The sequence below is a fragment of the Salvelinus fontinalis genome, chromosome 29 (assembly GCF_029448725.1).
Source record: "Salvelinus fontinalis isolate EN_2023a chromosome 29, ASM2944872v1, whole genome shotgun sequence".
Taxonomy (NCBI): Eukaryota; Metazoa; Chordata; class Actinopteri; order Salmoniformes; family Salmonidae; genus Salvelinus; species Salvelinus fontinalis.
Genome location: NC_074693.1, coordinates 27,225,637 through 27,253,207, shown reverse-complemented (window position 1 = coordinate 27,253,207; position 27,571 = coordinate 27,225,637). Strand labels below are relative to the sequence as shown.

The following is a 27,571-nucleotide window of genomic DNA, read 5'->3' as shown; positions in this document are numbered from 1 at the left end:
GCGTTATTCTAGTAAAGCACTGACACCATGCGATGCTACCACACATTGATTGCATGGTTGTGTAAAGGACATTGGCTACTCCAGCACCAGAAGCATGTTTGGCACAAACATACAGAGACAGACAATCATAAATATACACCGTGTGTAGGCAAATGTAGGCTAATATTATCTACCCAGCAACTGATACAGATTTACAAAAATATCAAATGAAGCATGTTACTTTATCTGCACGGTATATGTTCTCCTGCAGAGCTGCGAGACATCCGAGCGTTTCAGAACCACGCTAATGGACAGCGACACACCACGAGACGCTACGCTGCGTCCAAAAAACACAGCTCTATGGCGAAACAACTTTGAATTCCTTTTAGATTGATTTAGCATGTCCCACACATACTATTCTAGAGCAGAAATATGGTATAAAAAGGACACTTGATGAATTACAAAACAGAAATGCAAGACGATTCCCTCTAGACTGTCGTGAATTACAGTACTAAAACAAATACACCAGAACACAAACCTAAACAGCAAAGCAAGTTAAAAAATGCCCAAGATAGTATGATTGTATTGAGACACTCAATGCACTGTACAGCTCAGTCTACATGGTTTATGGGGACCATGTACGATGTACGTGACTTGTATAAAAACGTATTAATCTCCTTACCTCTCCAGAAGCTCTCCTCCTGTGGTCAGGTACCACTAGAGTATTCCCATTGCTGCCCGGGACTATAGTAGAACCTATACTCATTCTGGGTCCAACTAACATGTACCGTTTGTCTCCGGATCTGTACTGGATACTGTGGCACAGTGTCCCGTCGTAATTCACATCTTGTAAATACTTGGAGGAATCGTCTGGGGCTTTGGAGCACTGCATTATAATCAACACGAAGATACTGATGATAAAAAGTGCTGAAACTGACCCCAAAGTGATGATCAAATAAAATGTAACGCTGTTCTCCTCCTCGTCTTTTACTGCGCTTTTAACATCAGAAGCTGCAAAAGCCTCTTTGGGCTCCACAACGTTGATAATCACAGTAGCTGTTGCTGAGAGTGAAACGTTCCCATTGTCTTTTACCAGTATGACCAGTTTATGCTCAGCCTCGTCGGTCTCTGTGAATGACCGAAGTGTCCTTATCTGTCCTGTATAGCGGTCCAAAGCAAAGAGACTGTGGTCAGTAACTTCCTGCAGTGAAAATAATAACCAGCCGTTATATCCTATATCAGCGTCATAGGCTCTCACTTTAGTCACCAAATGGCCTGCGTTCACATTGCTGGGAATCTCCTCCACACCTTCAGTGGAACCGTTAGCACTGACTGGATACAAGATCACTGGAGCGTTGTCGTTCTGATCCAGAATGAACACATTCACTGTGACGTTGCTGCTTAATGACGGAGTTCCAGAGTCTGTAGCTACAACTTGGAATTGGAATGTTTTAAGTGTTTCAAAGTCAAAGCTTTTTAGCGCGTAAATGCTACCATCATCAGAATTAATATTTAGGTAGGATATAGTAGGAGCGTCGCCATCACTTTTCCAAATGTTATACGACACACGAGCGTTGTCATCTTGGTCTCTATCTGAGGCACTCATGGAAAACACAGACGCGTGTGGAACATTGTTTTCCGGTACATAAAAAATATACTGACTCCGAGAAAACACAGGACTGTTATCATTAACGTCTGAAATATGGACTGTGATGGTTTTGTGGGAAGAAAGTGATGGGACTCCTTTATCTGTAGAAGTTATAGTCACTGTGTACACAGGCTCTGACTCTTTGTCCAATCTGCTTTTAGTAATCAACGAATACATATTTTTCTGAAAGGACGGTTTTAATTCGAAAGGGATGTTGTCTGAGATTGTACATATAACTAAGCCGTTTTCACCAGAGTCCATATCAAACACGCTGATAAGAGCTACCGCTGTACCGGGTCGTGCATCCTCGGGGACTTGGCTTGATAGGGACGTCACGTCCATCTCAGGTGCGTTGTCATTTACATCTTTCACGTTAATAACAACACTACAGTGACCAGTCAATGTAACTGGACCTTTGTCAGAGGCCTGCATGTCAATTTCATAAACACTCTGCTCTTCAAAGTCTATTAATCCTTTTACAGTGATCTCACCTGTAACATCATCTATCTCGAATAAATCGAACGCTTTGTTTTTAAGACTGTTATCAAAAGTGTATATAACCTGTCCGTTGGCGCCATCATCTATATCCGTGGCGTGTAATCTTAGAACTGAGGCACCTACGGGAGGATTTTCATATAAAGTTACCGTATACACCTGTCTGTCAAAGACTGGTGCGTTGTCATTGACATCAATCACATGTATTGTTACATTGACTGTGCCAGATCTAGCTGTCTCACCTCCGTCAAACGCAGTCAAAATCAGTCGAATTTCAGGTTTCTGCTCTCTGTCTAGCGTCTTTTTCAAAATCAGAAAAGGAATTTTATCCTCACCGCGAGTTTTAACATCTAAGTCAAAGTTATCGTTTTGACTGAGAGTGTACTTACGGAGACTATTTGCTCCAACATCAGGGTCACGCGCAGCGTCAAGAGGAAAACGCGTTCCTTGGAGCACAGCATTCTCTGCAATCTCTAAGTGTTTCTCCTTTTCTGGAAAAATGGGAGAATGGTCATTTATATCCGTAATTTCAACCTCAACATAATGTATTTCCATTGGATTTTCGGCGACGGTTTTTAGGTTGATTAAACACACACTGATTTTCTCACACAGCTCCTCCCTGTCGATGTTTCTGTTCACATACAACACGCCATTATCTTGGTTTATCTGCAAAAGACCTTCCTTAGAGCCAGATACAATCCGAAACCTTCGCTCCGCCAGTATATCCACACTGAACCCCAAATCCTTTGCTACATCTCCCACATAAGAACCTTCTTTCGACTCCTCCGCGATAGAATAGCGTATTTGACAATAAGCTCCACGGGAAAAGCACAACAAAAATACAAACGACAGCATCGCCCAGTGAGGCGCCTCTCTTCTCTGTCCGTCTATCATTTTGACAAGCCCTGTTATTTTGGAACCATTACAGTCCGCTTCATCCAGAAAAATCAAGGTGCCAAGTTCATCCACGAAAAAGATTCAAGCAAGTATCCATGCGGATAGTATTCTCAATTCCAGAAAGCAAGTGCCCATTTCACTCGACCCGGATGATTTTTAATGAGGCAACACGACAAAGGGAGGGAGGGATTCAAACAAAAGGCCTGTTTCTAACTCTGAAAAGCAGCGACACCCTGCGCATTAGGAGAATGGCTTTCATGCGCAGCAACTCAAACCGAAACATAAATATGTGACATGTCAAATAACACTTTAAACTGAAAAGTGTTTCAGAGCAATTGTCGTGGACAGCGACCACTTTCAAATGTGGTGGTGACTGCTGATCCTCTGATTTCAAGGACAGACCCTGTGAGAGGTGGAGGTTTGTTAAAACGCCAAAGCCATACTCCGAAAAAAAAACATATTAGACCCACTCAAACAAGACCCCGTAGTTCAATTAAATATATGAACTTACAAAAAAAATGGGACAATAATCTATGCGATTTCTATACAATTACAGAGACATACATGTCTTACCTCTCCAGAAGCTCTCCTCCTGTGGCCAGGTATCACTAGAGTATTCCCATTGCTGCCCGGGACTATAGTAGAACCTATACTCATTCTGGGTCCAACTAACATGTACCGTTTGTCTCCGGATCTGTACTGGATGCTGTGGCACAGTGTCCCGTCGTAATTCACATCTTGTAAATACTTGGAGGAATCGTCTGGGGCTTTGGAGCACTGCATTATAATCAACACGAAGATACTGATGATAAAAAGTGCTGAAACTGACCCCAAAGTGATGATCAAATAAAATGTAACGCTGTTCTCCTCCTCGTCTTTTACTGCGCTTTTAACATCAGAAGCTGCAAAAGCCTCTTTGGGCTCCACAACGTTGATAATCACAGTAGCTGTTGCTGAGAGTGAAACGTTCCCATTGTCTTTTACCAGTATGACCAGTTTATGCTCAGCCTCGTCTGTCTCTGTGAATGACCGAAGTGTCCTTATTTGTCCTGTATAACGGTCCAAAGCAAAGAGGCTGTGGTCAGTAACTTCCTGCAGTGAAAATAATAACCAGCCGTTATATCCTATATCAGCGTCATAGGCTCTCACTTTAGTCACCAACTGGCCTGCATTCACATTGCGGGGAATCTCCTCCACACCTTCAGTGGAACCGTTAGCGCTGACTGGATACAAGATCACTGGAGCGTTGTCGTTCTGATCCAGAATGAACACGTTTATTGTGACGTTGCTGCTTAGTGACGGAGTTCCAGAGTCTGTAGCTACAACTTGGAATTGGAATGTTTTTAAAGTTTCAAAGTCAAAGCTTTTTAGAGCGGAAATAAGTCCATTATCAGAATTGATATTCAGGAAAGATGCCATATCATTTTGTGTCCCTTCGCCTCTAACAATATGATATGAAATGGCTGCATTTTCATTAAAGTCTTTATCTGTGGCGCTTACAGAGAATATGGACGCACCGGGGACGTTATTTTCCACTAAGTACAGCTCAATAGGGTTTTGGGAGAATTCTGGACTATTATCGTTCACATCTGATATCTGGACGCTCAGAGTTTTGAATGTGGACAGAGGAGGCTGACCACAGTCAGTGGCTGTTATTGTGATGTCATAATGGGACACAAACTCTCTGTCTAATCGTTGTTTGGTCACTAAAGAGTACATATTATCCTGAAATGAAGGTTTTAACTCAAAGGGTACATCTCCTAGCAGACTACACAACACTTTTCCATTAATACCGGAGTCTTTATCAGTAACGCTTATGAGAGAAATAACAGTTCCTGGTTTGGAATCTTCAGAGACCATATTGGAAAGGGATGTTACCTCTATCTCGGGATTGTTATCATTCACATCAAGTATTTTTATGATAACCCCGCATTCGACAGTCCATGGAGGCTGACCTCTGTCTGATGCTTGCACACTTAGTTTGTACACCTCGGTGTCATCAAAGTCTACCTGGGCCTTAACTGTAATTTCACCTGTAACGCTATCCAATTCAAACACGTCATAAACTTTGCTCTTAAGGTTTCTCCCGAGAGAGTATTCAACAACACGGTTTAACCCTTCATCTAGATCAGTAGCATTTACTTTTACAACGATGGTACCAATAGGGGCGTTTTCTTGTAAAGTTACAGAATACGTGTCTTGACTAAAAACAGGCTTGTTATCATTTACGTCAAGAACAGTAACGGTTATATTTAGCGATCCTGATTTTGGCGGATTCCCTCCATCGATCGCAGTTAAAACCAATGAGTGGTTGATTCTGTTCTCCCTATCTAGAGATTTCTGTAATATTAAAAATGGTATTTTGTCCTCATCGCTATCTTTTATCTCAATATCGAAAAAATGATTCTGACTTAATTTGTAGAAACGTACAGAGTTTACACCTGTGTCCGGATCACGAGCAGTCGGAATTTGTAAGCGAGTTCCCGGAGGGACATGTTCTGCTATTTCAAAATGCTGCTCCTTTTCTGTGAACATAGGTGAATGGTCATTGACATCTTTGATTTCTAACTGAACATAATGTATTTCTAGAGGATTCTCAACTACAATCTTCAGGTTCATCAAGCACACGCCAGTGCCATCACAGAGCTCCTCTCTGTCGATATTCTTATGAACATACAAGACGCCATTGTTCTGATTTATGTGGAAAAGAGCGTCCTTTGATCCAGAAACGATTCGAAACCGCCTCTCCACCAAACTACTGACGTCAAGACCCAAATCCTTAGCAACATTTCCAACAACGGCTCCCTCTTTCACCTCCTCTGGAATAGAGTACCTTATCTGAGCCGAAACCTGCTCCACGAAGCACAGCAGCAGAGAGAAACGCAGAGCAACACACCAGTACTCCCATCTGCGCCTTTGTCCTCCGTCTCCCATCGTTAAACAATCAAACCCAGTTGTCAATGAGAAATTACAATCCTAATGATCAGATGGAAAAGTCGTAATGATCCATACCGAATCCAATGGTTCAGCAAACGGAAAAAAATAAAATAGTCTTTGTCTGAAATAGCACGCCTTGATTTGATGTCCCCAAGACTCTCTCTGTATCTGTGGGGAACTAAACAGCACAGATAGGGGCAGGGCCTAGTATAACAGTACCAGAAAGTATCCTTGTGTTATACTGACACACTGCGGACTGATCTACCGTTTACCATGAGTACACACGGCTCGAGAACGATAGTACCTTTCTGTATTAGGATCAGCAAATGAACCACCACTATATTACAGTTACAAGCGTGTGACGAGGAAGGGTTTAGTGGGAGTAAAATGAAAAGGACTGGGACTAAATGAATGTGGAGGTCTACAGATGTAAAAGACAGGCATAGTACATACACGATTGCAAAGAAAAACAATGATCTTGTAAATCAGCACCACAGGGGTGGACAGCAATTGCATGAACGAGTTCAGTTCTCCATTACGCACAGAAAAGCAGTTTGTAGACAGGGGAATTACACTTACGTGTCATGTTGGGACCTAGTTTGTAACTAATCAGTCAACGTTTTCAAATGTCAGCATATCTCATGCCCATATAAACAAAAAACTATTTCAAGAGACTTATCACCAATTCAGCGCCATCAAGGTAGATAGCACGCGCTAAATGTTCAGTCATACATTTCATTACGCACGATAAATACATTCAAATAACCAGCAATACGCTTTCAAAGTTTAATGCTCAAAGACAGTTCTTACCTCTCCAGAAGCTCTCCTCCTGTGGTCAGGTACCACTAGAGTATCCCCATTGCTGCCCGGGACTAATGTAGAACCTATACTCATTGTGGGTCCAACTAACATGTACCGTTTGTCTCCGGATCTGTACTGGATACTGTGGCACAGTGTCCCGTCGTAATTCACATCTTGTAAATACTTGGAGGAATCGTCTGGGGCTTTGGAGCACTGCATTATAATCAACACGAAGATACTGATGATAAAAAGTGCTGAAACTGACCCCAAAGTGATGATCAAATAAAATGTAACGCTGTTCTCCTCCTCGTCTTTTACTGCGCTTTTAACATCAGAAGCTGCAAACGCCTCTTTGGGCTCCACAACGTTGATAATCACAGTAGCTGTTGCTGAGAGTGAAACGTTCCCATTGTCTTTTACCAGTATGACCAGTTTATGCGTAGTCTCGTCGGTCTCTGTGAATGACCGAAGTGTCCTTATCTGTCCTGTATAGCGGTCCAAAGCAAAGAGACTGTGGTCAGTAACTTCCTGCAGTGAAAATAATAACCAGCCGTTATATCCTATATCAGCGTCATAGGCTCTCACTTTAGTCACCAAATGGCCTGCGTTCACATTGCGGGGAATCTCCTCCACACCTTCAGCGGAACCGTTAGCGCTGACTGGATACAAGATCACTGGAGCGTTGTCGTTCTGATCCAGAATGAACACGTTTATTGTGACGTTGCTGCTTAGTGACGGAGTTCCAGAGTCTGTAGCTACAACTTGGAATTGGAATGTTTTTAACGTTTCAAAGTCAAAGCTTTTCAGTGCGGAAATAAGTCCATTATCAGAATTGATATTCAGCAAAGATGCCATATCATTTTGTGTCCCTTCACCTCTAACAATGTGATATGAAATCGCAGCATTTTCATTCAAGTCTTTATCAGAGGCGCTTACAGAGAATATAGATGCACCGGGGGCGTTATTCTCCACTAAGTACAGCTCAATAGGGTTTTGGGAGAATTCTGGACTATTATCGTTCACATCTGATATCTGGACGGTCAGAGTTTTGAATGTGGACAGGGGAGGCTGACCACAGTCAGTGGCTGTTATTGTGATGTCATAATGGGACACAAGTTCCCGGTCTAAACGCTGTTTCGTAACAAAAGAGTACATGTTATCTTGAAATGAAGGTTTCAATTCAAAAGGTACATCTTCTGACAGAATGCAAATGACTTTACCGTTAATGCCGGAGTCTTTGTCAGTTACACTTATGAGAGAAATAACAGTCTGTGGTTTGGAATCTTCAGAGACCATATTCGAAAGAGATGTTACCTCTATCTCGGGTTTGTTATCATTTACATCAAGTATTTTTATGATAACCCTACATTCTGTCCTCATAGGGGGCTGTCCTTTATCTGATGCCATAACATCAGCTCTGTAAACTTCAGTATCCTCAAAGTCGACATTACCCTTCACTGATATTTCACCGGTATTGGAATCTAAGCTAAAAGTATCATATACTTTTCTTTTTAGGTTTTTCACGAATGAATATATAATTTCAGAATAGACACCGTCGTCCAAATCGGTAGCATTAACTTTAGCAACAATTGTTCCAACTGCACCGTTTTCCTGTATTGTCACAGAATAAACGTCCTGGCTGAAAATAGGTCTGTTGTCATTATTATCCAGAACAGTGATTGAAATGTTGACATGCCCTGACCTTGGCGGGCTACCGCCATCGATGGCGGTTAAAACTAAAATATGTTTGCTTTCACGTTCCCTATCGAGAGGTTTATGTAATTTCAAAACAGGGATTTTTCCTTCTTCTCCAGTGTCCCGCAGCTCCAGATCAAAATATTCAGTATGGCTTAATTTATATAAACGAACGGAATTCATTCCGGAATCTGGATCACGTGCTGCCTGTAACTGGAAACCTGTGCCTGGCAGAGTAGATTCTGCTATTTCCAAAATCTGGTCTTTCTCTGAGAAACTGGGTGAATGGTCGTTCACATCACGTATCTCTATCCCTACATAATGTATTTCTAAAGGATTCTCAACAACGATTTTCAGGTTTATCATGCACGCACTATTGCCATCACAGAGCTCCTCTCTGTCGATATTCTTATGAACATACAAGACGCCATTGTTCTGATTTATGTGGAAAAGAGCGTCCTTAGATCCAGAAACGATACGAAACCGCCTCTCCAACAAAGTACTGACGTCAAGACCCAAATCCTTGGCAACATTTCCAACAACGGCTCCCTCTTCCACCTCCTCTGGAATAGAGTACCTTATCTGAGCCGAAACCTGCTCTCCGAAGCACAGCAGCAAAGAGAAACGCAGAGCAACACACCAGTACTCCCATCTGCGCCTTTGTCCTCCGTCTCCCATCGTTAAACAATCAAACCCAGTTGTCAATGAGAAATTACAATCCTAATGATCAGATGGAAAAGTCGTAATGATCCATACCGAATCCAATGGTTCAGCAAACGGAAAAAAATTAAATAGTCTTTGTCTGAAATAGCACGCCTTGATTTGATGTCCCCAAGACTCTCTCTGTATCTGTGGGGAACTAAACAGCACAGATAGGGGCAGGGCCTAGTATAACAGTACCAGAAAGTATCCTTGTGTTATACTGACACACTGCGGACCGATCTACCGTTTACCATGAGTACACACGGCTCGAGAACGATAGTACCTTTCTGTATTAGGATCAGCAAATGAACCACCACTATATTACAGTTACAGGCGTGTGACGAGGAAGGGTTTAGTGGGAGTAAAATGAAAAGGACTGGGACTAAATGAATGTGGAGGTCTACAGATGTAAAAGACAGGCATAGTACATACACGATTGCAAAGAAAAACAATGATCTTGTAAATCAGCACCACAGGGGTGGACAGCAATTGCATGAACGAGTTCAGTTCTCCATTACGCACAGAAAAGCAGTTTGTAGACAGGGGAATTACACTCACGTGTCATGTTGGGACCTAGTTTGTGACTAATCAGTCAACGTTTTCAAATGTCAGCATATCTCATGCCCATATAAACAAAATACTATTTCAAGAGACTTATCACCAATTCAGCGCCATCAAGGTAGATAGCGAGCGCTAAATGTTCAGTCATACATTTCATTACGCACGATAAATACATTCAAATAACCAGCAATACGCTTTCAAAGTTTAATGCTCAAAGACAGTTCTTACCTCTCCAGAAGCTCTCCTCCTGTGGTCAGGTACCACTAGAGTATCCCCATTGCTGCCCGGGACTAATGTAGAACCTATACTCATTCTGGGTCCAACTAACATGTACCGTTTGTCTCCGGATCTGTACTGGATGCTGTGGCACAGTGTCCCGTCGTAATTCACATCTTGTAAATACTTGGAGGAATCGTCTGGGGCTTTGGAGCACTGCATTATAATCAACACGAAGATACTGATGATAAAAAGTGCTGAAACTGACCCCAAAGGGATGATCAAATAAAATGTAACGCTGTTCTCCTCCTCGTCTTTTACTGCGCTTTTAACATCAGAAGCTGCAAAAGCCTCTTTGGGCTCCACAACGTTGATAATCACAGTAGCTGTTGCTGAGAGTGAAACGTTCCCATTGTCTTTTACCAGTATGACCAGTTTATGCTCAGCCTCGTCGGTCTCTGTGAATGACCGAAGTGTCCTTATCTGTCCTGTATAGCGGTCCAAAGCAAAGAGACTGTGGTCAGTAACTTCCTGCAGTGAAAATAATAACCAGCCGTTATATCCTATATCAGCGTCATAGGCTCTCACTTTAGTCACCAAATGGCCTGCGTTCACATTGCGGGGAATCTCCTCCACACCTTCAGCGGAACCGTTAGCGCTGACTGGATACAAGATCACTGGAGCGTTGTCGTTCTGATCCAGAATGAACACGTTTATTGTGACGTTGCTGCTTAGTGACGGAGTTCCAGAGTCTGTAGCAACAACTTGGAATTGGAATGTTTTGAAGGTTTCAAAGTCAAAGCTTTTTAGAGCGGAAATATGACCATTATCAGAATTGATATTCAGGAAAGATGCCATATCATTTTGTGTCCCTTCTCCTCTAACAATGTGATATGAAATGGCTGCATTTTCATTTAAGTCTTTATCAGTGGCGCTTACAGAGAATATGGACCCACCAGGGGCGTTATTTTCCACTAAGTACAGCTCAATAGGGTTTTGAGAGAATTCTGGGCTGTTATCGTTCACATCTGATATTTGGACGGTCAAAGTTTTGAATGTGGACAGAGGAGGCTGACCACAGTCAGTGGCTGTTATAGTGATGTTATAATGGGACACGAGTTCTCGATCTAAAGGGCCCTTTGTGACGATAGAATATACGTTTTCTTTATATGATGACTTTAACTCAAATGGCACGTCTTCAGATATACTAGCAAGCACTTTTCCATTAATACCGGAATCTTTATCTGTCACACTGATGAGAGAAATAACAGTTCCTGGGTTAGAAACTTCAGACACCGTATTAGAGAGGGATGTCACACCAATAGATGGTTTATTGTCATTTACATCAGTTATCTTTATAATAACTCGACAATCAACAGTCAGTGGAGGTTGGCCTTTATCAGATGCCTCTATATTTAACCTGTACACCTCATTATCCTCGAAATCTACTGGACCTTTAACCCGAATATCTCCAGTAAGGCTATCCAGTTCAAATATGTCATATACTCCACGCTTTAAATTCCTACCAAGTGTATATTCAACTTCTCCATTTGATCCATAGTCTGTATCAGTTGCGTTAACCCTTACTACAATCCTACCGATATCAGCATTTTCCTGTAACGTCACTGAGTAGACGTCTTGGCTACATACAGGTTGATTATCATTTGTATCAAGGACTGTGACAGTGATGTTCAGAGTACCTGTTCTAGGCCGATTCCCCCCATCCAATGCTGTCAATAGTAATACATGTTTGGTCTTCTGTTCCCTATCTAAGGCTTTCTGTAAAACCAAAAAAGGGATTTTATCACCTTCCCCGCTATCTCGCAGCTCTAAATCAAAATGCTCGTTTTGATTTAATTTATAGGTACGTACTGAATTTATTCCATAGTCCAAATCGCGCGCAGCCTGGAGTTCAAAACGAGCCCCTGGCAGTTTATTCTCAGCTATTTTGATGTGTATATCTTTCTCGGAGAAGCTGGGGGTATGATCGTTTATGTCTGTTATTTCTACACCTACGTAATGGACTTCTAACGGGTTTTCAACAATGATCTCTAGATCTATCACACATGCAACATTTCCGACACAAAGCTCCTCTCTGTCAATATTCTTATAAACATACAAGACGCCATTGTTCTGATTTATGTGGAAAAGAGCGTCCTTAGATCCAGAAACGATTCGAAACCGCCTCTCCACCAAAGTACTGACGTCAAGACCCAAATCCTTGGCAACATTTCCAACAACGGATCCCTGTTTCACCTCCTCTGGAATAGAGTACCTTATCTGAGCCGAAACCTGCTCCACGAAGCACAGCAGCAGAGAGAAACGCAGAGCAACACACCAGTATTCCCATCTGCGCCTTTGTCCTCCGTCTCCCATCGTTAAATAGAAAAGGAAACACAATCCTCAATGAAAAAATACAATCCTGAAGATCAAATGGCCAACGGGCTTCTATCCACACTTTTTCCAATGTTTCATCAGCGAAATAGAACACAATCCTTTATGTCTATCGTCTTGTTCTAATGTCCGCCCCGACCTATGTATGGAACAAAACAACCCAGAGAGGGGCAGGGCCTATTCTACAAAGCACCAGTCAGTCACCTTGTGTTATACTGACACCCAGCGCTCCGAGCTCCTGTTTACCACCGTAGACTGCATTGTTTTGTACATACATTTGGTTGTGACTATTTGTATTGATAAAAGCCCCAGTTGCAATGGGTCCATTTTTCATTTAACCTTTATTTAACTAGGCAAATCAGTTAAGAACGAATTCTTATTTACAATGATGGCCTACCCCGGCCAAACCCGGACAACGATGGGCCAATTGTGCGCCGCCCTATGGAACTCCCAATCACGGCCGGATGTGATACAGCCGGGATTCGAACCAGGATGCGGTGCCTTAGAACGCTGCGCCATTCGGGAGCCCTTAAAGGAATAGCAATGTAAAAGGGTGAGGAAAGGTCGAGGAAGAATATAAAATGGTATTGTCACGCCCTGACCTTAGAGAGCCTTTTTATGTCTCTATTTGGTTTGGTCAGGGTGTGATTTGGGGTGGGCATTCTATGTTCTTTAGTTCTATTAGTTGTATTTCTATGTTTTGGCCGGGTAGGGTTCTCAATCAGGGACAGCTGTCTATCGTTGTCTCTGATTGAGAACCATACTTAGGTATCCCTTTTTCCCTCCTTTCGTGGTGGGAAGTTAACTTTGTTTGTGGCACATAGCCCTTTAGCTTCACGGTTGTTATTGTATTGTTTATTGTTTTTGTCGGCGTCATCCTAATAAAAAGGAATATTTTGTCACACTCACGATGCTGCGTTTTGGTCTACTTCAGTCGACGGCTGTGACTGAACTTCCCACCACAAAAGGACCAAGCAGCGTGGTAAGGGGGACTCATGGACTTGGGAGGAAATCCTGGACGGTAAAGGACCCTGGTGGCAGGCTGGGGAATATCGCCGTGCGAAGGAGGAGCTGGAGGCAGCAAAGGCAGAACGGTATCGTTACGAGGGAACACGGCTAGCAAGGAAGCCCGAGAGGCAGCCCCAATAATCTTTTGGGGGGGGACACACGGGGAGATTGGCTGAGTCAGGTTGGAGACCTGAGCCAACTCCCCGTGCTTACCGTGGCGAGCGTTATGCGGTGGAGTGCACGGTGTCTCCAGTGCGCGTTCACAACCCGGTGCGCTACATCCCAGCTCCCCGCATCTGCCGGGCTAGGGTGAGCATCCAGCCAGAACGGGTTGTGCCAGCTCTAAGCTCGAGACCTCCAGTGCGCCTCCACGGCTCAGTGTATACGGTGCCTGCGCCCAGAACTAAGCCTCCTGTATGTCTCCCCAGCCTGGTGAGCCCTGTGGCAGCTCCACGTACCAGACTGCCCATACGTCTCCTCACTCCAGTGATGATCCATGGCAAGGAGCCTCCAGTGATGATCCATGGCAAGAAACCTCCAGTGATGATCCATGGCACAAAGCCTCCAGTGATGATCCATGGCACGAAGCCTCCAGTGATGATCCATGGCAAGAAGCCTCCAGTGATGATCCATGGCACGAAGCCTCCAGTGATGATCCATGGCAAGAAGCCTCCAGTGATGATCCATGGCACGAAGCCTCCAGTGATGATCCATGGCAAGAAGCCTTCAGTGATGTTCCATGGCACAAAGCCTCCAGTGATGAACCATGGCACGAAGCCTCCAGTGATGATCCATGGCAAGAAGCCTCCAGTGATGATCCATGGCACGAAGCCTCCAGTGATGATCCATGGCACGAAGCCTCCAGTGATGATCCATGGCACGAAGCCTCCAGTGATGATCCATGGCAAGAAGCCTCCAGTGATGATCCATGGCACGAAGCTTCCAGTGATAATCCATAGCAAGAAGCCTCCAGTGATGATCCATGGTACGAAGCCTCCAGTGATGATCCATGGAAAGAAGCCTCCAGTGAGGAGTCATGGCACGAAGCCTCCAACAACGGCCTCCATTCCGGAGCCTCCAGCGACGGTCTCCAGTCCAGAGTCTCCAGCGATGGTCCGCAGTCCGGAGCCTCCAGCAATGTTCTCCAGTCGGAGTCTCCAGCGACGCTCTCAAGTCCGGAGCCCCCAGCGACGGCCTCCAGTCCGGAGTCTCCAGCGACGGTCCCCAGTCCGGAGTCTCCAGCGACGGTCCCCAGTCCGGAGTCTCCAGCGATGGTCCCCAGTCCGGAGTCTCCAGCCAAGGTCCCCAGTCCGAAGTCTCCAGCGACGTTCTCCAGTCCGGAGTCTCCAGCGACGTTCTCCAGTCCGGAGCCTCCAGCGACGGTCTCCAGTCCGGGGCCTCCAGCGACGGTCCCCAGTCCGGGGCCCGCAATGAGGGTCCCCAGTCGGGAGCCTCCAGCGACGGTCCCCAGTCCGGGGCCCGCAACGAGGGTGCCCAGTCCGGGGCCCGCAACGAGGGTGCCCAGTCCGGGGCCCGCAACGAGGGTGCCCAGTCCGGGGCCCGCAACGTGGGTGCCCAGTCCGGGGCCCGCAACGAGGGTGCCCAGTCCGGGGGGGGTACTGTCACGCCCTGACCTTAGAGAGCCTCTTTATGTCTATATTTGGTTTGGTCAGGGTGTGATTTGGGGTGTGCATTCTATGTTCTTTAGTTCTAGTATTTGTATTCGTATGTTTTGGCCTGGTAGGGTTCTCAATCAGGGACAGCTGTCTATCTTTGTCTCTGATTGAGAACCATACTTAGGTATCCCTTTTTCCCTCTTTTTGTGGTGGGAAGTTAACTTTGTTTGTGGCACATAGCCCTTTAGCTTCACGGTTGTTATTGTATTGTTTATTGTTTTTGTCGGTGTCATCCTAATAAAAAGGAATATGTTGTCACGTACCTGACCTGTTTTCCTTTGTCTTGTATTGATTTTAGTTGGTCAGGGCGTGAGTTGGGTGGGTTTGTCTATGGTTGATTTTCTATGTTGGGATTTTTGTGTTGGCCTGGTATGATTCTCAATCAGAGGCAGCTGTCAATCGTTGTCCCTGATTGAGAATCATACTTAGGCAGCCTGGGTTTCACGTGTGTTTTGTGGGTGTTTGTTTCCGTGTTTGTGTTTTTCACCACACGGTACTGTATAGGTTTCTGCACTTCGTTTATTTGTTTTGTAATTCAGTGTTCAGTTTTGTTATATTAAATCATTATGAACACTAACCACTCCGCGCATTGGTCCGATCCGTCTCGCCTCTCCTCGTCCGAGGAGGAGGACGAATATGAAAGCCGTTACATATGTACGCTCACCAAGCTGCGTTTTGGTCTACTTCATTCGACGATCGTGACAGGTATGGAACAGTAGGCTACTAAGATGATGTAGAGGATTGGCCAACACACTTAAAAAAGAAGAGAAGGTAACAACACGCGTTCAACGGAAAACAATGAATGTACAATTCAGATGACCTCAACCGCACCAGCCATTATGCACAGAAATGCCGTTTGTAGAAAAAGGAGTGTTGCTGGGGCCAGGTTATGACTCTTTTAAGAGATTTATTTTAAGAGATGTATCATCATATTTCCCAAACACCCATTTAGGCCAAAAACAAACACATAAGATTATAAAGGTACAGCGCTTACCTCTCCAGAAGCACTCCTCCTGTGGTCAGGTACCACTAGAGTATTCCCATTGCTGCCCGGTACTATAGTAGAACCTATACTCATTCTGGGTCCAACTAACATGTACCGTTTGTCTCCGGATCTGTACTGGATGCTGTGGCACAGTGTCCCGTCGTAATTCACATCTTGTAAATACTTGGAAGAATCGTCTGGGGCTTTGGAGCACTGCATTACAATCAACACGAAGATACTGATGATAAAAAGTGCTGAAACTGACCCCAAAGTGATGATCAAATAAAATGTAACGCTGTTCTCCTCCTCGTCTTTTACTGCGCTTTTAACCTGTTGGGGATGGGGGCGCTGTTTAGACTATTTATGCTAATGTGGCTAATTTTTTAAACGGCTTCCCACAAAATCCTTGATCGTACAATATGCATATTATTATTATTATTGGATAGAAAACAGTCTATAGTTTCTATAGGAGTTGAAATTTTGTCTCTAAGTGGAACAGAGCCCATTCTACAGCAATTTCCCTGACATGGAGTCAGATTTGAGAAACGTTGGCCACTTTTCTGAAGTCATTTAAACGGGCACTGTCGTTGCTATGACTATACGGACACTTCTTACGTCTTCCCCTGGATGCCTTTACGTGATGACGATTCCAACGGGCTCGATTGCTCGTTCACAGGCCCTACAAATGAAAAAAACCTTTAGCTAGCAAGTCTTTTCTTGCTGCGTAACGCGCGTGGAAGACACCGACCCTCTCCTGTTCCAAGCGTTAGTTTAGCCTGTTATATTTCTCCGGTCATCTTTTCACTCGTTATAGGAGTTACAAACATCACAAAGTAGTTAATTTAAAGCGTTTTATAGCAATTTATATCCGTTTAGTGCGATTTTGGGACATTTATTTTTGCAACGATGTGAAAAGTTGGGAACGCTTTTCAGTTCATCCCGAACGTAGTTGACATTTCCACATGGCAAGAGGACAGCTTTCCACCAAAAGACGATTTCTCCCAAGAAAGGATCCTTTGCCCAAGATACTGATGGAAGAACAGCTCAAGGTAGGACATTTTTATTATGATAAATCGTGTTTCTGTCGAAACATTTTAGTGGCTTAGGACGCCATGTTTTTTGACGTAGCTTCGCTTGGCGCAAACTGTATTGAAAAGTAAGGATAAATTAAAAAATGTAATAACGCAATTGTATTAAGAATTAAATTGTCTATCAATCCCTGTCCACCCTATATTTTTTAGTCACGTTTATGAGTATTTATGTATAAGAGTAGATCACTGTCTAAGTGGCGCAAGGACGTTTTCTTTACCAGCTTGTCTACATTTCACATTGTCTAACCATGATTTTGGTGGCTAAATATAAACATTTTCGATCAAACTGTATATGCATGTTGTAATGTGATGTTACAGGAGTGTCATCGGAAGAATTCTGAGAAGGTTAGTGAAAAAATTAATATCTTTTGGCGATGTTGACTTTTATCGCTCACTTTGGCTAGAATCAATGCTGGGCTGCTAATTGCTATGTGCTAAGCTAATATAACGATTTATTGTGTTTTCGCTGTAAGACACTTAGAAAATCTGAAATATTGTCTGTATTCACAGGATCTGTGTCTTTCGATTCGTGTATGCTGTGTATTTTTACGAAATGTTTGATGATTAGTAGTTAGGTAAACACGTTGCTCATTGTAATTATTCTAGTCCATTTGTGATGGTGGGTGCAATTGTAAACTATGCCATCTACCTGAAATATGCACTTTTTTCTAACAAAACCTATCCCATACCATAAATATGTTATCAGACTGTCATCTAATGAGTTTTTTTGTTGGTTAGAGGCTATAAATATCTTAGTTTAGCCGAATTGGTGATGGCTACTGGTGTTGGTGGACAAATAAAAGATGGTGGAATATGCTAATGTGTTTTTAGGTAATAGATGTACATCTTTACATATTGTGTCTTCCCTGTAAAACATTTTAAAAATCGGAAATGTTGACTGGATTCATAAGATCTGTGTCTTTCATTAGCTGTATTGGACTTTAATGTGTGAAAGTTAAATATTTTAAAAAAATATTTTTTTTGAATTTCGCGGCACTGGTTTTTCAGTGGGGGGGGGGGGGGAGTGCCGCTAGCGGCACGCTGATCCTAGACAGGTTTTAACATCAGAAGCTGCAAAAGCCTCTTTGGGCTCCACAACGTTGATAATCACAGTAGCTGTTGCTGAGAGTGAAACGTTCCCATTGTCTTTTACCAGTATGACCAGTTTATGCTCAGCCTCGTCTGTCTCTGTGAATGACCGAAGTGTCCTTATCTGTCCTGTATAGCGGTCCAAAGCAAAGAGACTGTGGTCAGTAACTTCCTGCAGTGAAAATAATAACCAGCCGTTATATCCTATATCAGCGTCATAGGCTCTCACTTTAGTCACCAAATGGCCTGCGTTCATATTGCGGGGAATCTCCTCCACACCTTCAGTGGAACCGTTAGCGCTGACTGGATACAAGATCACTGGAGCGTTGTCGTTCTGATCCAGAATGAACACGTTTATTGTGACGTTGCTGCTTAGTGACGGAGTTCCAGAGTCTGTAGCAACAACTTGGAATTGGAACATTTTGAGAAATTCAAAATCAAAGCTTTTTAGAGCGGAAATATGACCATTATCAGAATTGATATTCAAGAAAGATGCCATATCATTTTGTGTCCCTTCACCTCTAACAATGTGATATGAAATCGCAGCATTTTCATTCAAGTCTTTATCTGTGGCGCTTACAGAGAATATGGATTCACCCCGGGGGTTATTTTCCACTAAGTACAGCTCAATAGGGTTTTGAGAGAATTCTGGGCTGTTATCGTTCACATCTGATATTTGGACGGTCAGAGTTTTGAATGTGGACAGAGGAGGCTGACCACAGTCAGTGGCTGTTATTGTGATGTCATAATGGGAGACGAGTTCTCGATCTAATCGCCCTTTTGTGACGACAGAATAAGCATTGTCCTGAAATGATGGTTTTAATTCAAATGGGACGTCCTCGGATATTGTTAATAGGACTTTGCCGTTGTTACCGGAGTCTGTATCCGTTACGCTAATGAGAGATATGACTGTTCCAGACTTTGAGTCCTCGGATATCATGTTAGACAGTGACGTCACCTCTATTTCTGGTTTATTGTCGTTTACATCCGTTATCTTGATGACAACTCTACAGTCGACTGAAAGTGGGGGTTGTCCTTTGTCAGAGGCTTGCACTGTTAATTTGAAAACCTCATTCTCTTCAAAGTCTACTGGACCTATGACACGAATTTCACCGGTAAGACTGTTCAAATTAAATATGTCATGAACTTTGCGCTTTATGTTTCTACCAAGTGCATATTCAACTTCACCATTTTGACCTTCGTCTGTGTCAGTGGCGTTTATGTTTAAAACGGTTGTTCCAATAGGTGCATTTTCCTGGATAGTAACAGAATAGATATCTTTACCACAAACGGGTCGATTGTCATTGACATCAACAACTGTAACCGTAATATTTAGAGTACCTGATCTCGGAGGATTGGCTCCATCTATTGCTGTTAAAATGAATGAGTGGTTTGTGTTTTGTTCTCTATCAATAGCCTTCCTTAAGATTAAAAACGGAACCTTGTCTTCGTCTCCATTATCAATTAATTCCAATTCGAAATGAGGATTACTACTTAATACGTACATACGCACAGAGTTCAATCCAACATCTGCATCCCGTGCGGTCTGGAGTTCAAAGCGCGTATCAGAAAGGGTATTTTCCGCTATCTCTAAGTGCAGATCCTTTTCAGTAAAACTGGGCGAGTGATCATTAACATCCGTTATTTCTACACCAACATAATGAATCTCTAAAGGGTTTTCAACAGCGATTTTCAGGTTTATCAGACAAGCGCCGGTGCCATCACAGAGCTCCTCTCTGTCGATATTCTTATGAACATACAAGACGCCATTGTTCTGATTTATGTGGAAAAGAGCGTCCTTAGATCCAGAAACGATACGAAACCGCCTCTCCACCAAAGTACTGACGTCAAGACCCAAATCCTTAGCAACATTTCCAACAACGGCTCCCTCTTCCACCTCCTCTGGAATAGAGTACCTTATCTGAGCCGAAACCTGCTCCACGAAGCACAGCAGCAAAGAGAAACGCAGAGCAACACACCAGTACTCCCATCTGCGCCTTTGTCCTCCGTCTCCCATCGTGAAATACACAATTATGCACAATCCTGAATGAAAAAAAATATAATCCTAATATTCAGATAGACAATTCGTTATTATCCATACTGTATCCAATATTTCAGCACCGGAAAAGAATAGGGTTCTCTCTGTCCAACATATCAGGGTTTTCGGATGTCTGCTCAGCTCTCTTTAGAACAAACCAAATCAGATAGAAGCAGAACAAAACAGCCCAGAGAGGGGCAGGGTCTATAGTACATAGCACCAGACAGTATCATTGTGCTACACTGGCACCCTGTGGGCTGGGATTCCATCCACAATTATATGAGCTCCGAGAGATTACATACTGTAATGAAACAGCAGGGAGCAGGTGTCAAACCCTCAACCTTCTAGACCGAGGTCCGGCGCGCTATCGACTGTGCCGCAAAAGCATGCTCGTGCCTCAAAGTCGATTTCCGCGCTTATAAACCCAGGGTCCTTACACTACCAATAAATATGCATACATTAGCTATCAAATAACGAGTACAAATGGAGATGGAAGGTGAGTAGATACATTGCAAAATAACAAGAAACGCAGGTATGGTAGTAGTCTAGCATGCTCTCTCCAACTAATTAAGGGAGCTTGAAGTTCAGCACTATATGGACAGCAACCACGGCAGCTACTTTGACTACGTACATTAGCCACGGACCAAACATGATCAAAATAAAATACATTATGGAGAGTAAAGGTTAGGGTAAGTTCTCACCTCTCCAGAAGCTCTCCTCCTGTGTTCAGGTACCACTAGAGTATTCCCATTGCTGCCCGGGACTATAGTAGAACCTATACTCATTCTGGGTCCAACTAACATGTACCGTTTGTCTCCGGATCTGTACTGGATGCTGTGACACAGTGTCCCGTCATAATTCACATCTTGTAAATACTTGGAGGAATCGTCTGGGGCTTTGGAGCACTGCATTACAATCAACACGAAGATACTGATGATAAAAAGTGCTGAAACTGACCCCAACGTGATGATCAAATAAAATGTAACGCTGTTCTCCTCCTCGTCTTTTACTGCGCTTTTAACATCAGAAGCTGCAAAAGCCTCTTTGGGCTCCACAACGTCGATAATCACAGTAGCAGTTGCTGAGAGTGAAACGTTCCCATTGTCTTTTACGAGTATGATCAGTTTATGCTCAGCCTCGTCGGTCTCTGTGAATGACCGAAGTGTCCTTATCTGTCCTGTATAACGGTCCAAAGCAAAGAGACTGTGGTCAGTAACTTCCTGCAGTGAAAATAATAACCAGCCGTTATATCCTATATCAGCGTCATAGGCTCTCACTTTAGTCACCAAATGGCCTGCGTTCATATTGCGGGGAATCTCCTCCACACCGTCAGCGGAACCGTTAGCGCTGACTGGATACAAGATCACTGGAGCGTTGTCGTTCTGATCCAGAATGAACACGTTTATTGTGACGTTGCTGCTTAGTGACGGAATTCCTGAGTCTGTAGCAACAACTTGGAATTGGAACGTTTTGAGGGTTTCAAAATCGAAGCTTTTTAGAGCGGAAATAAGTCCGTTATCAGAATTGATATTCAAAAAAGATGCCATATCGTTCTGTGTCCCTTCTCCTCTGATTGTGTGATATGAAATAGCAGCATTTTCGTTCAAGTCTTTATCAGTGGCGGTTACAGAGAATATGGACGCACCGGGGGCATTATTTTCCACTAAGTACAGCTCAAGAGGTTTTTTGGAGAATTCTGGACTGTTATCGTTCACATCTGATATCTGGACGCTCAAAGTGTTGAATGTGGACAGGGGAGGCTGACCACAGTCAGTGGCTGTTATAGTGATGTCATAATGGGACACGAGTTCTCGATCTAAACGTCCTTTTGTGACTATAGAATATACGTTTTCTTTATATGATGGCTTCAATTCAAAAGGTATATTTTTTGATATACTTGTAATCACATTACCATTAATACCAGAGTCTTTATCTGTGACACTGATGAGAGAAATAACAGTTCCTGGTTTGGAATCTTCAGACACTGTATTAGAGAGGGATGTTACATCAATGTCTGGCTCATTGTCATTAATATCGATTATCTTTATGATCACTCTACATTCCACAGTCAGTGGAGGTTGTCCTTTGTCCGAGGCCTGAACATCTAGTTTATACACCTCTGTGTCCTCGAAGTCCACCTCACCTTTAACTCTAATGTCTCCAGTTAGCCTGTCCAGTTCAAAAATATCATAGACTTTTCTCCTTAAGGTTTTACCCAGGCTGAACTCAACCTCACTATTACTTCCTTCATCTGGATCAGTTGCATTTACTCTAATAACAACTGTACCAACTCCAACGTTTTCTTGTATCCTAACATTATATGTATCCTGACTAAAGACGGGACGGTTATCATTACTATCTAGAACAACAATTGTAACATTTAGAGTTCCTGATCTTTGAGGATTACCTCCATCTATCGCTGTTAGGAGAAGCGTGTAGTTGTGGTTTTGTTCCCTATCTAGCGACTTCTTTAAAACTAAAAACGGTATTTTGTCCTCATCGCTTTGCCGCACATCGATTTCAAAATTATCGTTAGACGTTATTTTATAGGTATGAACTGAATTCATCCCAACATCAGGATCATGAGCTGCATGTAATTGGAACCGTGTACCTGGAGGGGTATGCTCAGCTATCTCAAATTGCTGTTCCTTTTCTGGGAAATTAGGTGAATTATCATTCACATCTGTGATTTGTACACCTACATAATGGACTTCTAGCGGCGTTTCAACGACTATTTTAAGGTCAATCAAGCACACGCCAGTGCCATCACAGAGCTCCTCTCTGTCGATATTCTTATGAACATACAAGACGCCATTGTTCTGATATATTTGGAAAAGAGCGTCCTTAGATCCAGATACGATACGAAACCGCCTCTCCACCAAACTACTGACGTCAAGACCCAAATCCTTAGCAACATTTCCAACAACGGTTCCCTCTTTCACCTCCTCTGGAATAGAGTACCTTATCTGAGCCGAAACCTGCTCCACGAAGCACAGCAGCAAAGAGAAACGCAGAGCAACACACCAGTACTCCCATCTGCGCCTTTGTCCTCCGTCTCCCATCGTTAAACAGACAATTAAGCACAATCCTCAATGAAAAATTACAAACCTACTGATCAGAAGGCTAACTCGTAATGATCCATACTGAATCAAATGCTTCAGCACCGAAAAATAATACACCTATTATCTGACTATCGTATACACGTCTTGTTCGGGTGTCCACACCAGTCTCTCAGTGTGTGAAACAAAACGGCCCAGAGAGGGGTAGGGTCTAATCTACAAAGTACCAAACTGTCTCCTTATGTTACACTGACACCATGTGGTCCGGGATTCTTGTCCACCCAACAGGCTACGATGAGCTCCGTGTGTGTCGTCTGTATCGAATCCAGTAAATACGCCGATATCAGTAAAAATACAAATAAAATAACGAGTACAGATAAAGGGGTGTTTAGATAGGGGAGGAAGAGAAACATACTAAATCGAAGGAATGCACAGGTAAATAACAGATAATACACCTCAGGCAGTAGTCTAGCCAAGCATGCACTCACCAGCTTACCTAAGACGTGAGCTTGGAATTCAGCACCATGGACAGCGCCCCCTACAGCGAGTTTGCGTATGGACATTACGCACAGACGACAATATGCGAGCACACACATTCACTCAAAATATGTCTCTTTCTCCGACTAAATAGGCAGTAACGGATAAAGACAGTTCTTACCTCTCCAGAAGCTCTTCTCCTGTGGTCAGGTACCACTAGAGTATTCCCATTGCTGCCCGGGACTATAGTAGAACCTATACTCATTCTGGGTCCAACTAACATGTACCGTTTGTCTCCGGATCTGTACTGGATGCTGTGGCACAGTGTCCCGTCGTAATTCACATCTTGTAAATACTTGGAGGAATCGTCTGGGGCTTTGGAGCACTGCATTATAATCAACACGATGATACTGATGATAAAAAGTGCTGAAACTGACCCCAAAGTGATGATCAAATAAAATGTAACGCTGTTCTCCTCCTCGTCTTTTACTGCGCTTTTAACATCAGAAGCTGCAAAAGCCTCTTTGGGCTCCACAACGTTGATAATCACAGTAGCTGTTGCTGAGAGTGAAACGTTCCCATTGTCTTTTACCAGTATGACCAGTTTATGCTCAGCCTCGTCGGTCTCTGTGAATGACCGAAGTGTCCTTATCTGTCCTGTATAACGGTCCAAAGCAAAGAGACTGTGGTCAGTAACTTCCTGCAGTGAAAATAATAACCAGCCGTTATATCCTATATCAGCGTCATAGGCTCTCACTTTAGTCACCAAATGGCCTGCGTTCACATTGCGGGGAATCTCCTCCACACCTTCAGTGGAACCGTTAGCTCTGACTGGATACAAGATCACTGGAGCGTTGTCGTTCTGATCCAGAATGAACACGTTTATTGTGACGTTGCTGCTTAGTGACGGAGTTCCAGAGTCCTGGGCAATGATGTGAAACTGGAATGATTTGAGGGTTTCAAAGTCAAAGCTCTTTAGTGCATAAATGTTACCGTTGCCTTCATTTATGTTTAGGAAGGAATTCACGCTTTGTCCAGTGCTCCCACGGTCCAGTGAATATGTAATGGCTGCATTTTCTCCTTCATCAAAATCAGAAGCGCTTACAGAGAAAATAGGCATGCCGGGTTTATTGTTTTCAACTACATAAAATGTGTAAGGGTTTTCAGTGAAACGTGGATTGTTATCGTTAACATCTACTACCTCCACTTGAATGACTTTAGTTGATGTCAAAGGAGTTGTTCCTAAGTCTTTAGCCGTGATGGTAATATCATACCGAGCCACAGACTCTTTATCAAGGAATGCATTCGTGACTAACGAATAGAAATGCCCATCGGGAGAAGGCTTCAGATCAAACGGTAAATCCTTCGGTAAAGAACAGACTACCTGTCCGTTCACACCCGAGTCCAGGTCCGTCATCCCCATTAGCGCTACCACGGTACCGGGAGGTGCGTCCTCAGGGATCCGGCTGGACAGAGAGGTGACGTCAATCTCGGGCCTGTTGTCGTTCACGTCTTCAACTCTGACGAGCACGTTGCAGTGTGTGGAGAGAGACACCGCTCCTGTATCCGCTGCCAGTATCTTCATCTCATACACTTGCTTCTCCTCGAAATCAAGGCCTCCCTTCACTTTTAGCTCTCCTGTTTTACTGTCCAACTCAAAGGGCTCAGCACCCATAGCTCTAAATTTGCCTCGCAAAGAATACTTGACCTCGCCATTTAGACCCTCGTCCGTATCAGAGGCATTCAATCGAATTAAAAATGTCCCCGCAGGTGCACTTTCCTTTACGGTTACTGTGTATTTCTGCTTGTCACACACGGGTGCATTGTCATTTATATCAGACACAATAACTGTGATATTAAGGGCTCCTGTTTTGGGTGGCTTGCCCCCATCTAACGCTGTTAACAGCAACGTGTGTTGAGAAATAAGCTCCCTATCCAATGGTTTTTGTAATACTAGAAATGGGATTTTACCGTCTTCACCAAATTCTTCTGTTTCCACACGAAAATACTGGTTGTGGCTTAAGGTGTAAGACTGCAAAGCATTTAAGCCTACATCTGAGTCGTGTGCTCCCTCCACTTGGAAGCGTGTCCCTGCCAATGCCGACTCTAGTATTTCCAAATTATATGTTTCCTCAGGGAATTTAGGGGAATTGTCATTTACATCTATTATCTCTACTGTCACTTGGTGCATTTCTAGCGGATTTTCTATCACTGCTTTTAGGTTGATGAAACACGGCGTGTTTTTTACGCACAGTTCCTCTCTGTCTACTCTGTGGTTCACTAACAAAGCACCATTTCTCTGGTTAACCTGGAAGAGCTCGTGCTTTGTTCCAGACACAATGCGAAGATTCCGGTCCGCTAGTCTCGACGTGTCGAATCCCAGGTCTTTAGCTATATTCCCAACTGCCGTTCCGACTTTCAATTCCTCTTGAATGGAGTATCGTATCTGTCCGGAGATTCCTTTCAAATGAAGAAAAAGAAGAGCAAAATAAGGAAATGCCCATCCACCTAACCACCGTCTTTTCCGGGTTTGTATCGCCATTGTATGCTAGAAAAACTAGACTATAGGCCTAACGCAGAAATGCTCAAATCTGAAAGCACACAAATAAATTCCGTATCAGTGGATCGCACTACAAGTGTTTGTTATTTCTATCGTCTTGCCATTTAGAATAGCGCTCTTTAACGTCCGCCCTGCTGCTGTCTCTCTGCAGCTACTGAATGTCTCATCCCTTCAAGAACGGCCCTATTACGCGCCTCTATTACCCGTTTATGATGTAACAGCACCATCATGCGTCTGGGCACCTTGTGGTTCTTAACCTGTAGGCCAATACCGTCATGCCCTGGCTTTGAAGTAACTGTCTTTCCATAACGGATCGACCTAATTGTATCACCTCTTACAATATACTGTCCTTATTTAATGAGCAAAATACTGTCCTTATTTGATTAGCAATATACTGTCCTTATTTGATCAGCAATATACTGTCCTTATTGAAATGTATTGAAAATTATATACATAAAGGGCATGGGTGACAAAACCAGTACACTGGGATTCACAGGACATGTTTCCAATGGCACAGTTAAGCAAAACCAATAATTACAAAAAACAGGCTGTTTTACATTTATACTTTGTCTTTGATCAGCAATATACTGTCCTTATCAGTGGTGGAAAAAGTATCCACTTGTCATACTTGAGTAAAAGTAAATACGATACATATACAAAAGTATGTGGACACCCTTCAAATGACTGGATTCATTTTTCAGCGTTGCTGACAGGTGTATAAAATCAAGCACACTGCCATGCAATCTCAATAGACAAACACTGCCAGTAGAATGGCCTTACTGAAGAGCTCAGTGACTTTCAACATGGCACCGTCACAGGATGCCATCTTTCCAATAAGTCAGTTCATCAAATTTCTGCCCTGCTAGAGCTTCCCCGGTCAACTGTATGTTCTGTTACTGTGAAACGGAAACGATGGCTCAGCCCCAAAGTGGTAGGCCACACGAGCTCACAGAACGGGACCGCAGAGTGCTGAAGTGCGTAGTGCATAAAAATCGTCTGTCCTCGGTTGCAACACTCCCTGCCGAGTTCCAAATTCCTTGTGGAAACAATGTCAGCACAATAACTATTCGTCGGGAGCTTTATGAAACACAAACCTAAGATCACACAAGCCTAAGATCACCATACACAATGCCAAGCATCAGCTGGAGTGGTGTAAAGCTGGGAGTTATTGGACTCTGGAGCAGTGGAAACACGCTTCACCCTCTGGCAGTCCGACGGACGAATCTGCGTATGGTGGATGCCAGGAGAACGCTACCTATGCAT

At 43.5% G+C, this 27,571-nt stretch overlaps 5 protein-coding genes across 8 annotated transcripts in view; all 5 read right to left on the bottom strand.

Moving 5' to 3' along the window:
- The window catches only part of LOC129827747 (protocadherin alpha-C2-like), a 217,925-nt gene extending 194,473 nt beyond the window's left edge, over positions 1 to 23,452 (bottom strand). For 2 of the 4 annotated variants that reach the window (XM_055888862.1, XM_055888876.1), the window contains exons 1-2: positions 18,149 to 20,380; positions 16,004 to 16,324 (exon numbers count right to left, since the gene is read on the bottom strand). In XM_055888862.1, coding sequence (XP_055744837.1) covers positions 16,004 to 16,324; positions 18,149 to 20,191 — 2,364 coding nt within the window. In that variant the 5' untranslated portion in view covers positions 20,192 to 20,380. Of the gene's footprint in view, positions 1 to 6,766; positions 9,285 to 16,003; positions 16,325 to 18,148; positions 20,381 to 20,913 lie in introns of those variants that run through there. The other 2 variants (XM_055888866.1, XM_055888879.1) reach the window with 2 other exon arrangements.
- On the bottom strand, positions 351 to 3,107 carry LOC129827753 (protocadherin alpha-4-like). Its single transcript, XM_055888887.1, has one exon. It carries the CDS (start codon positions 3,014 to 3,016, stop codon positions 605 to 607), a length of 2,412 nt encoding a protein of 803 aa, XP_055744862.1. The 5' UTR covers positions 3,017 to 3,107; the 3' UTR covers positions 351 to 604.
- On the bottom strand, positions 3,551 to 6,551 carry LOC129827195 (protocadherin alpha-3-like). The gene has a single exon (XM_055887933.1). The coding sequence runs from the start codon at positions 5,951 to 5,953 to the stop codon at positions 3,551 to 3,553; it is 2,403 nt and encodes an 800-aa protein (XP_055743908.1). The 5' UTR covers positions 5,954 to 6,551.
- Positions 9,905 to 12,447, bottom strand: LOC129827755 (protocadherin alpha-3-like). Its single transcript, XM_055888889.1, has one exon. The coding sequence runs from the start codon at positions 12,305 to 12,307 to the stop codon at positions 9,920 to 9,922; it is 2,388 nt and encodes a 795-aa protein (XP_055744864.1). The 5' UTR covers positions 12,308 to 12,447; the 3' UTR covers positions 9,905 to 9,919.
- A 360-nt stretch (positions 23,453 to 23,812) lies between the features above and the next one.
- On the bottom strand, positions 23,813 to 26,478 carry LOC129827746 (protocadherin beta-6-like). The gene has a single exon (XM_055888856.1). It carries the CDS (start codon positions 26,288 to 26,290, stop codon positions 23,834 to 23,836), a length of 2,457 nt encoding a protein of 818 aa, XP_055744831.1. The 5' UTR covers positions 26,291 to 26,478; the 3' UTR covers positions 23,813 to 23,833.
- Between the last annotated feature and the right edge of the window lie 1,093 nt (positions 26,479 to 27,571).

Bases quoted from the DNA above. Each gene is read 5' to 3' on its own strand.
- LOC129827755 (XM_055888889.1), bottom strand. From the start codon at position 12,307: ATGGGAGACGGAGGACAAAGGCGCAGATGGGAATACTGGTGTGTTGCT.
- LOC129827195 (XM_055887933.1), bottom strand. From the start codon at position 5,953: ATGGGAGACGGAGGACAAAGGCGCAGATGGGAGTACTGGTGTGTTGCT.
- LOC129827753 (XM_055888887.1), bottom strand. From the start codon at position 3,016: ATGATAGACGGACAGAGAAGAGAGGCGCCTCACTGGGCGATGCTGTCG.
- LOC129827746 (XM_055888856.1), bottom strand. From the start codon at position 26,290: ATGGCGATACAAACCCGGAAAAGACGGTGGTTAGGTGGATGGGCATTT.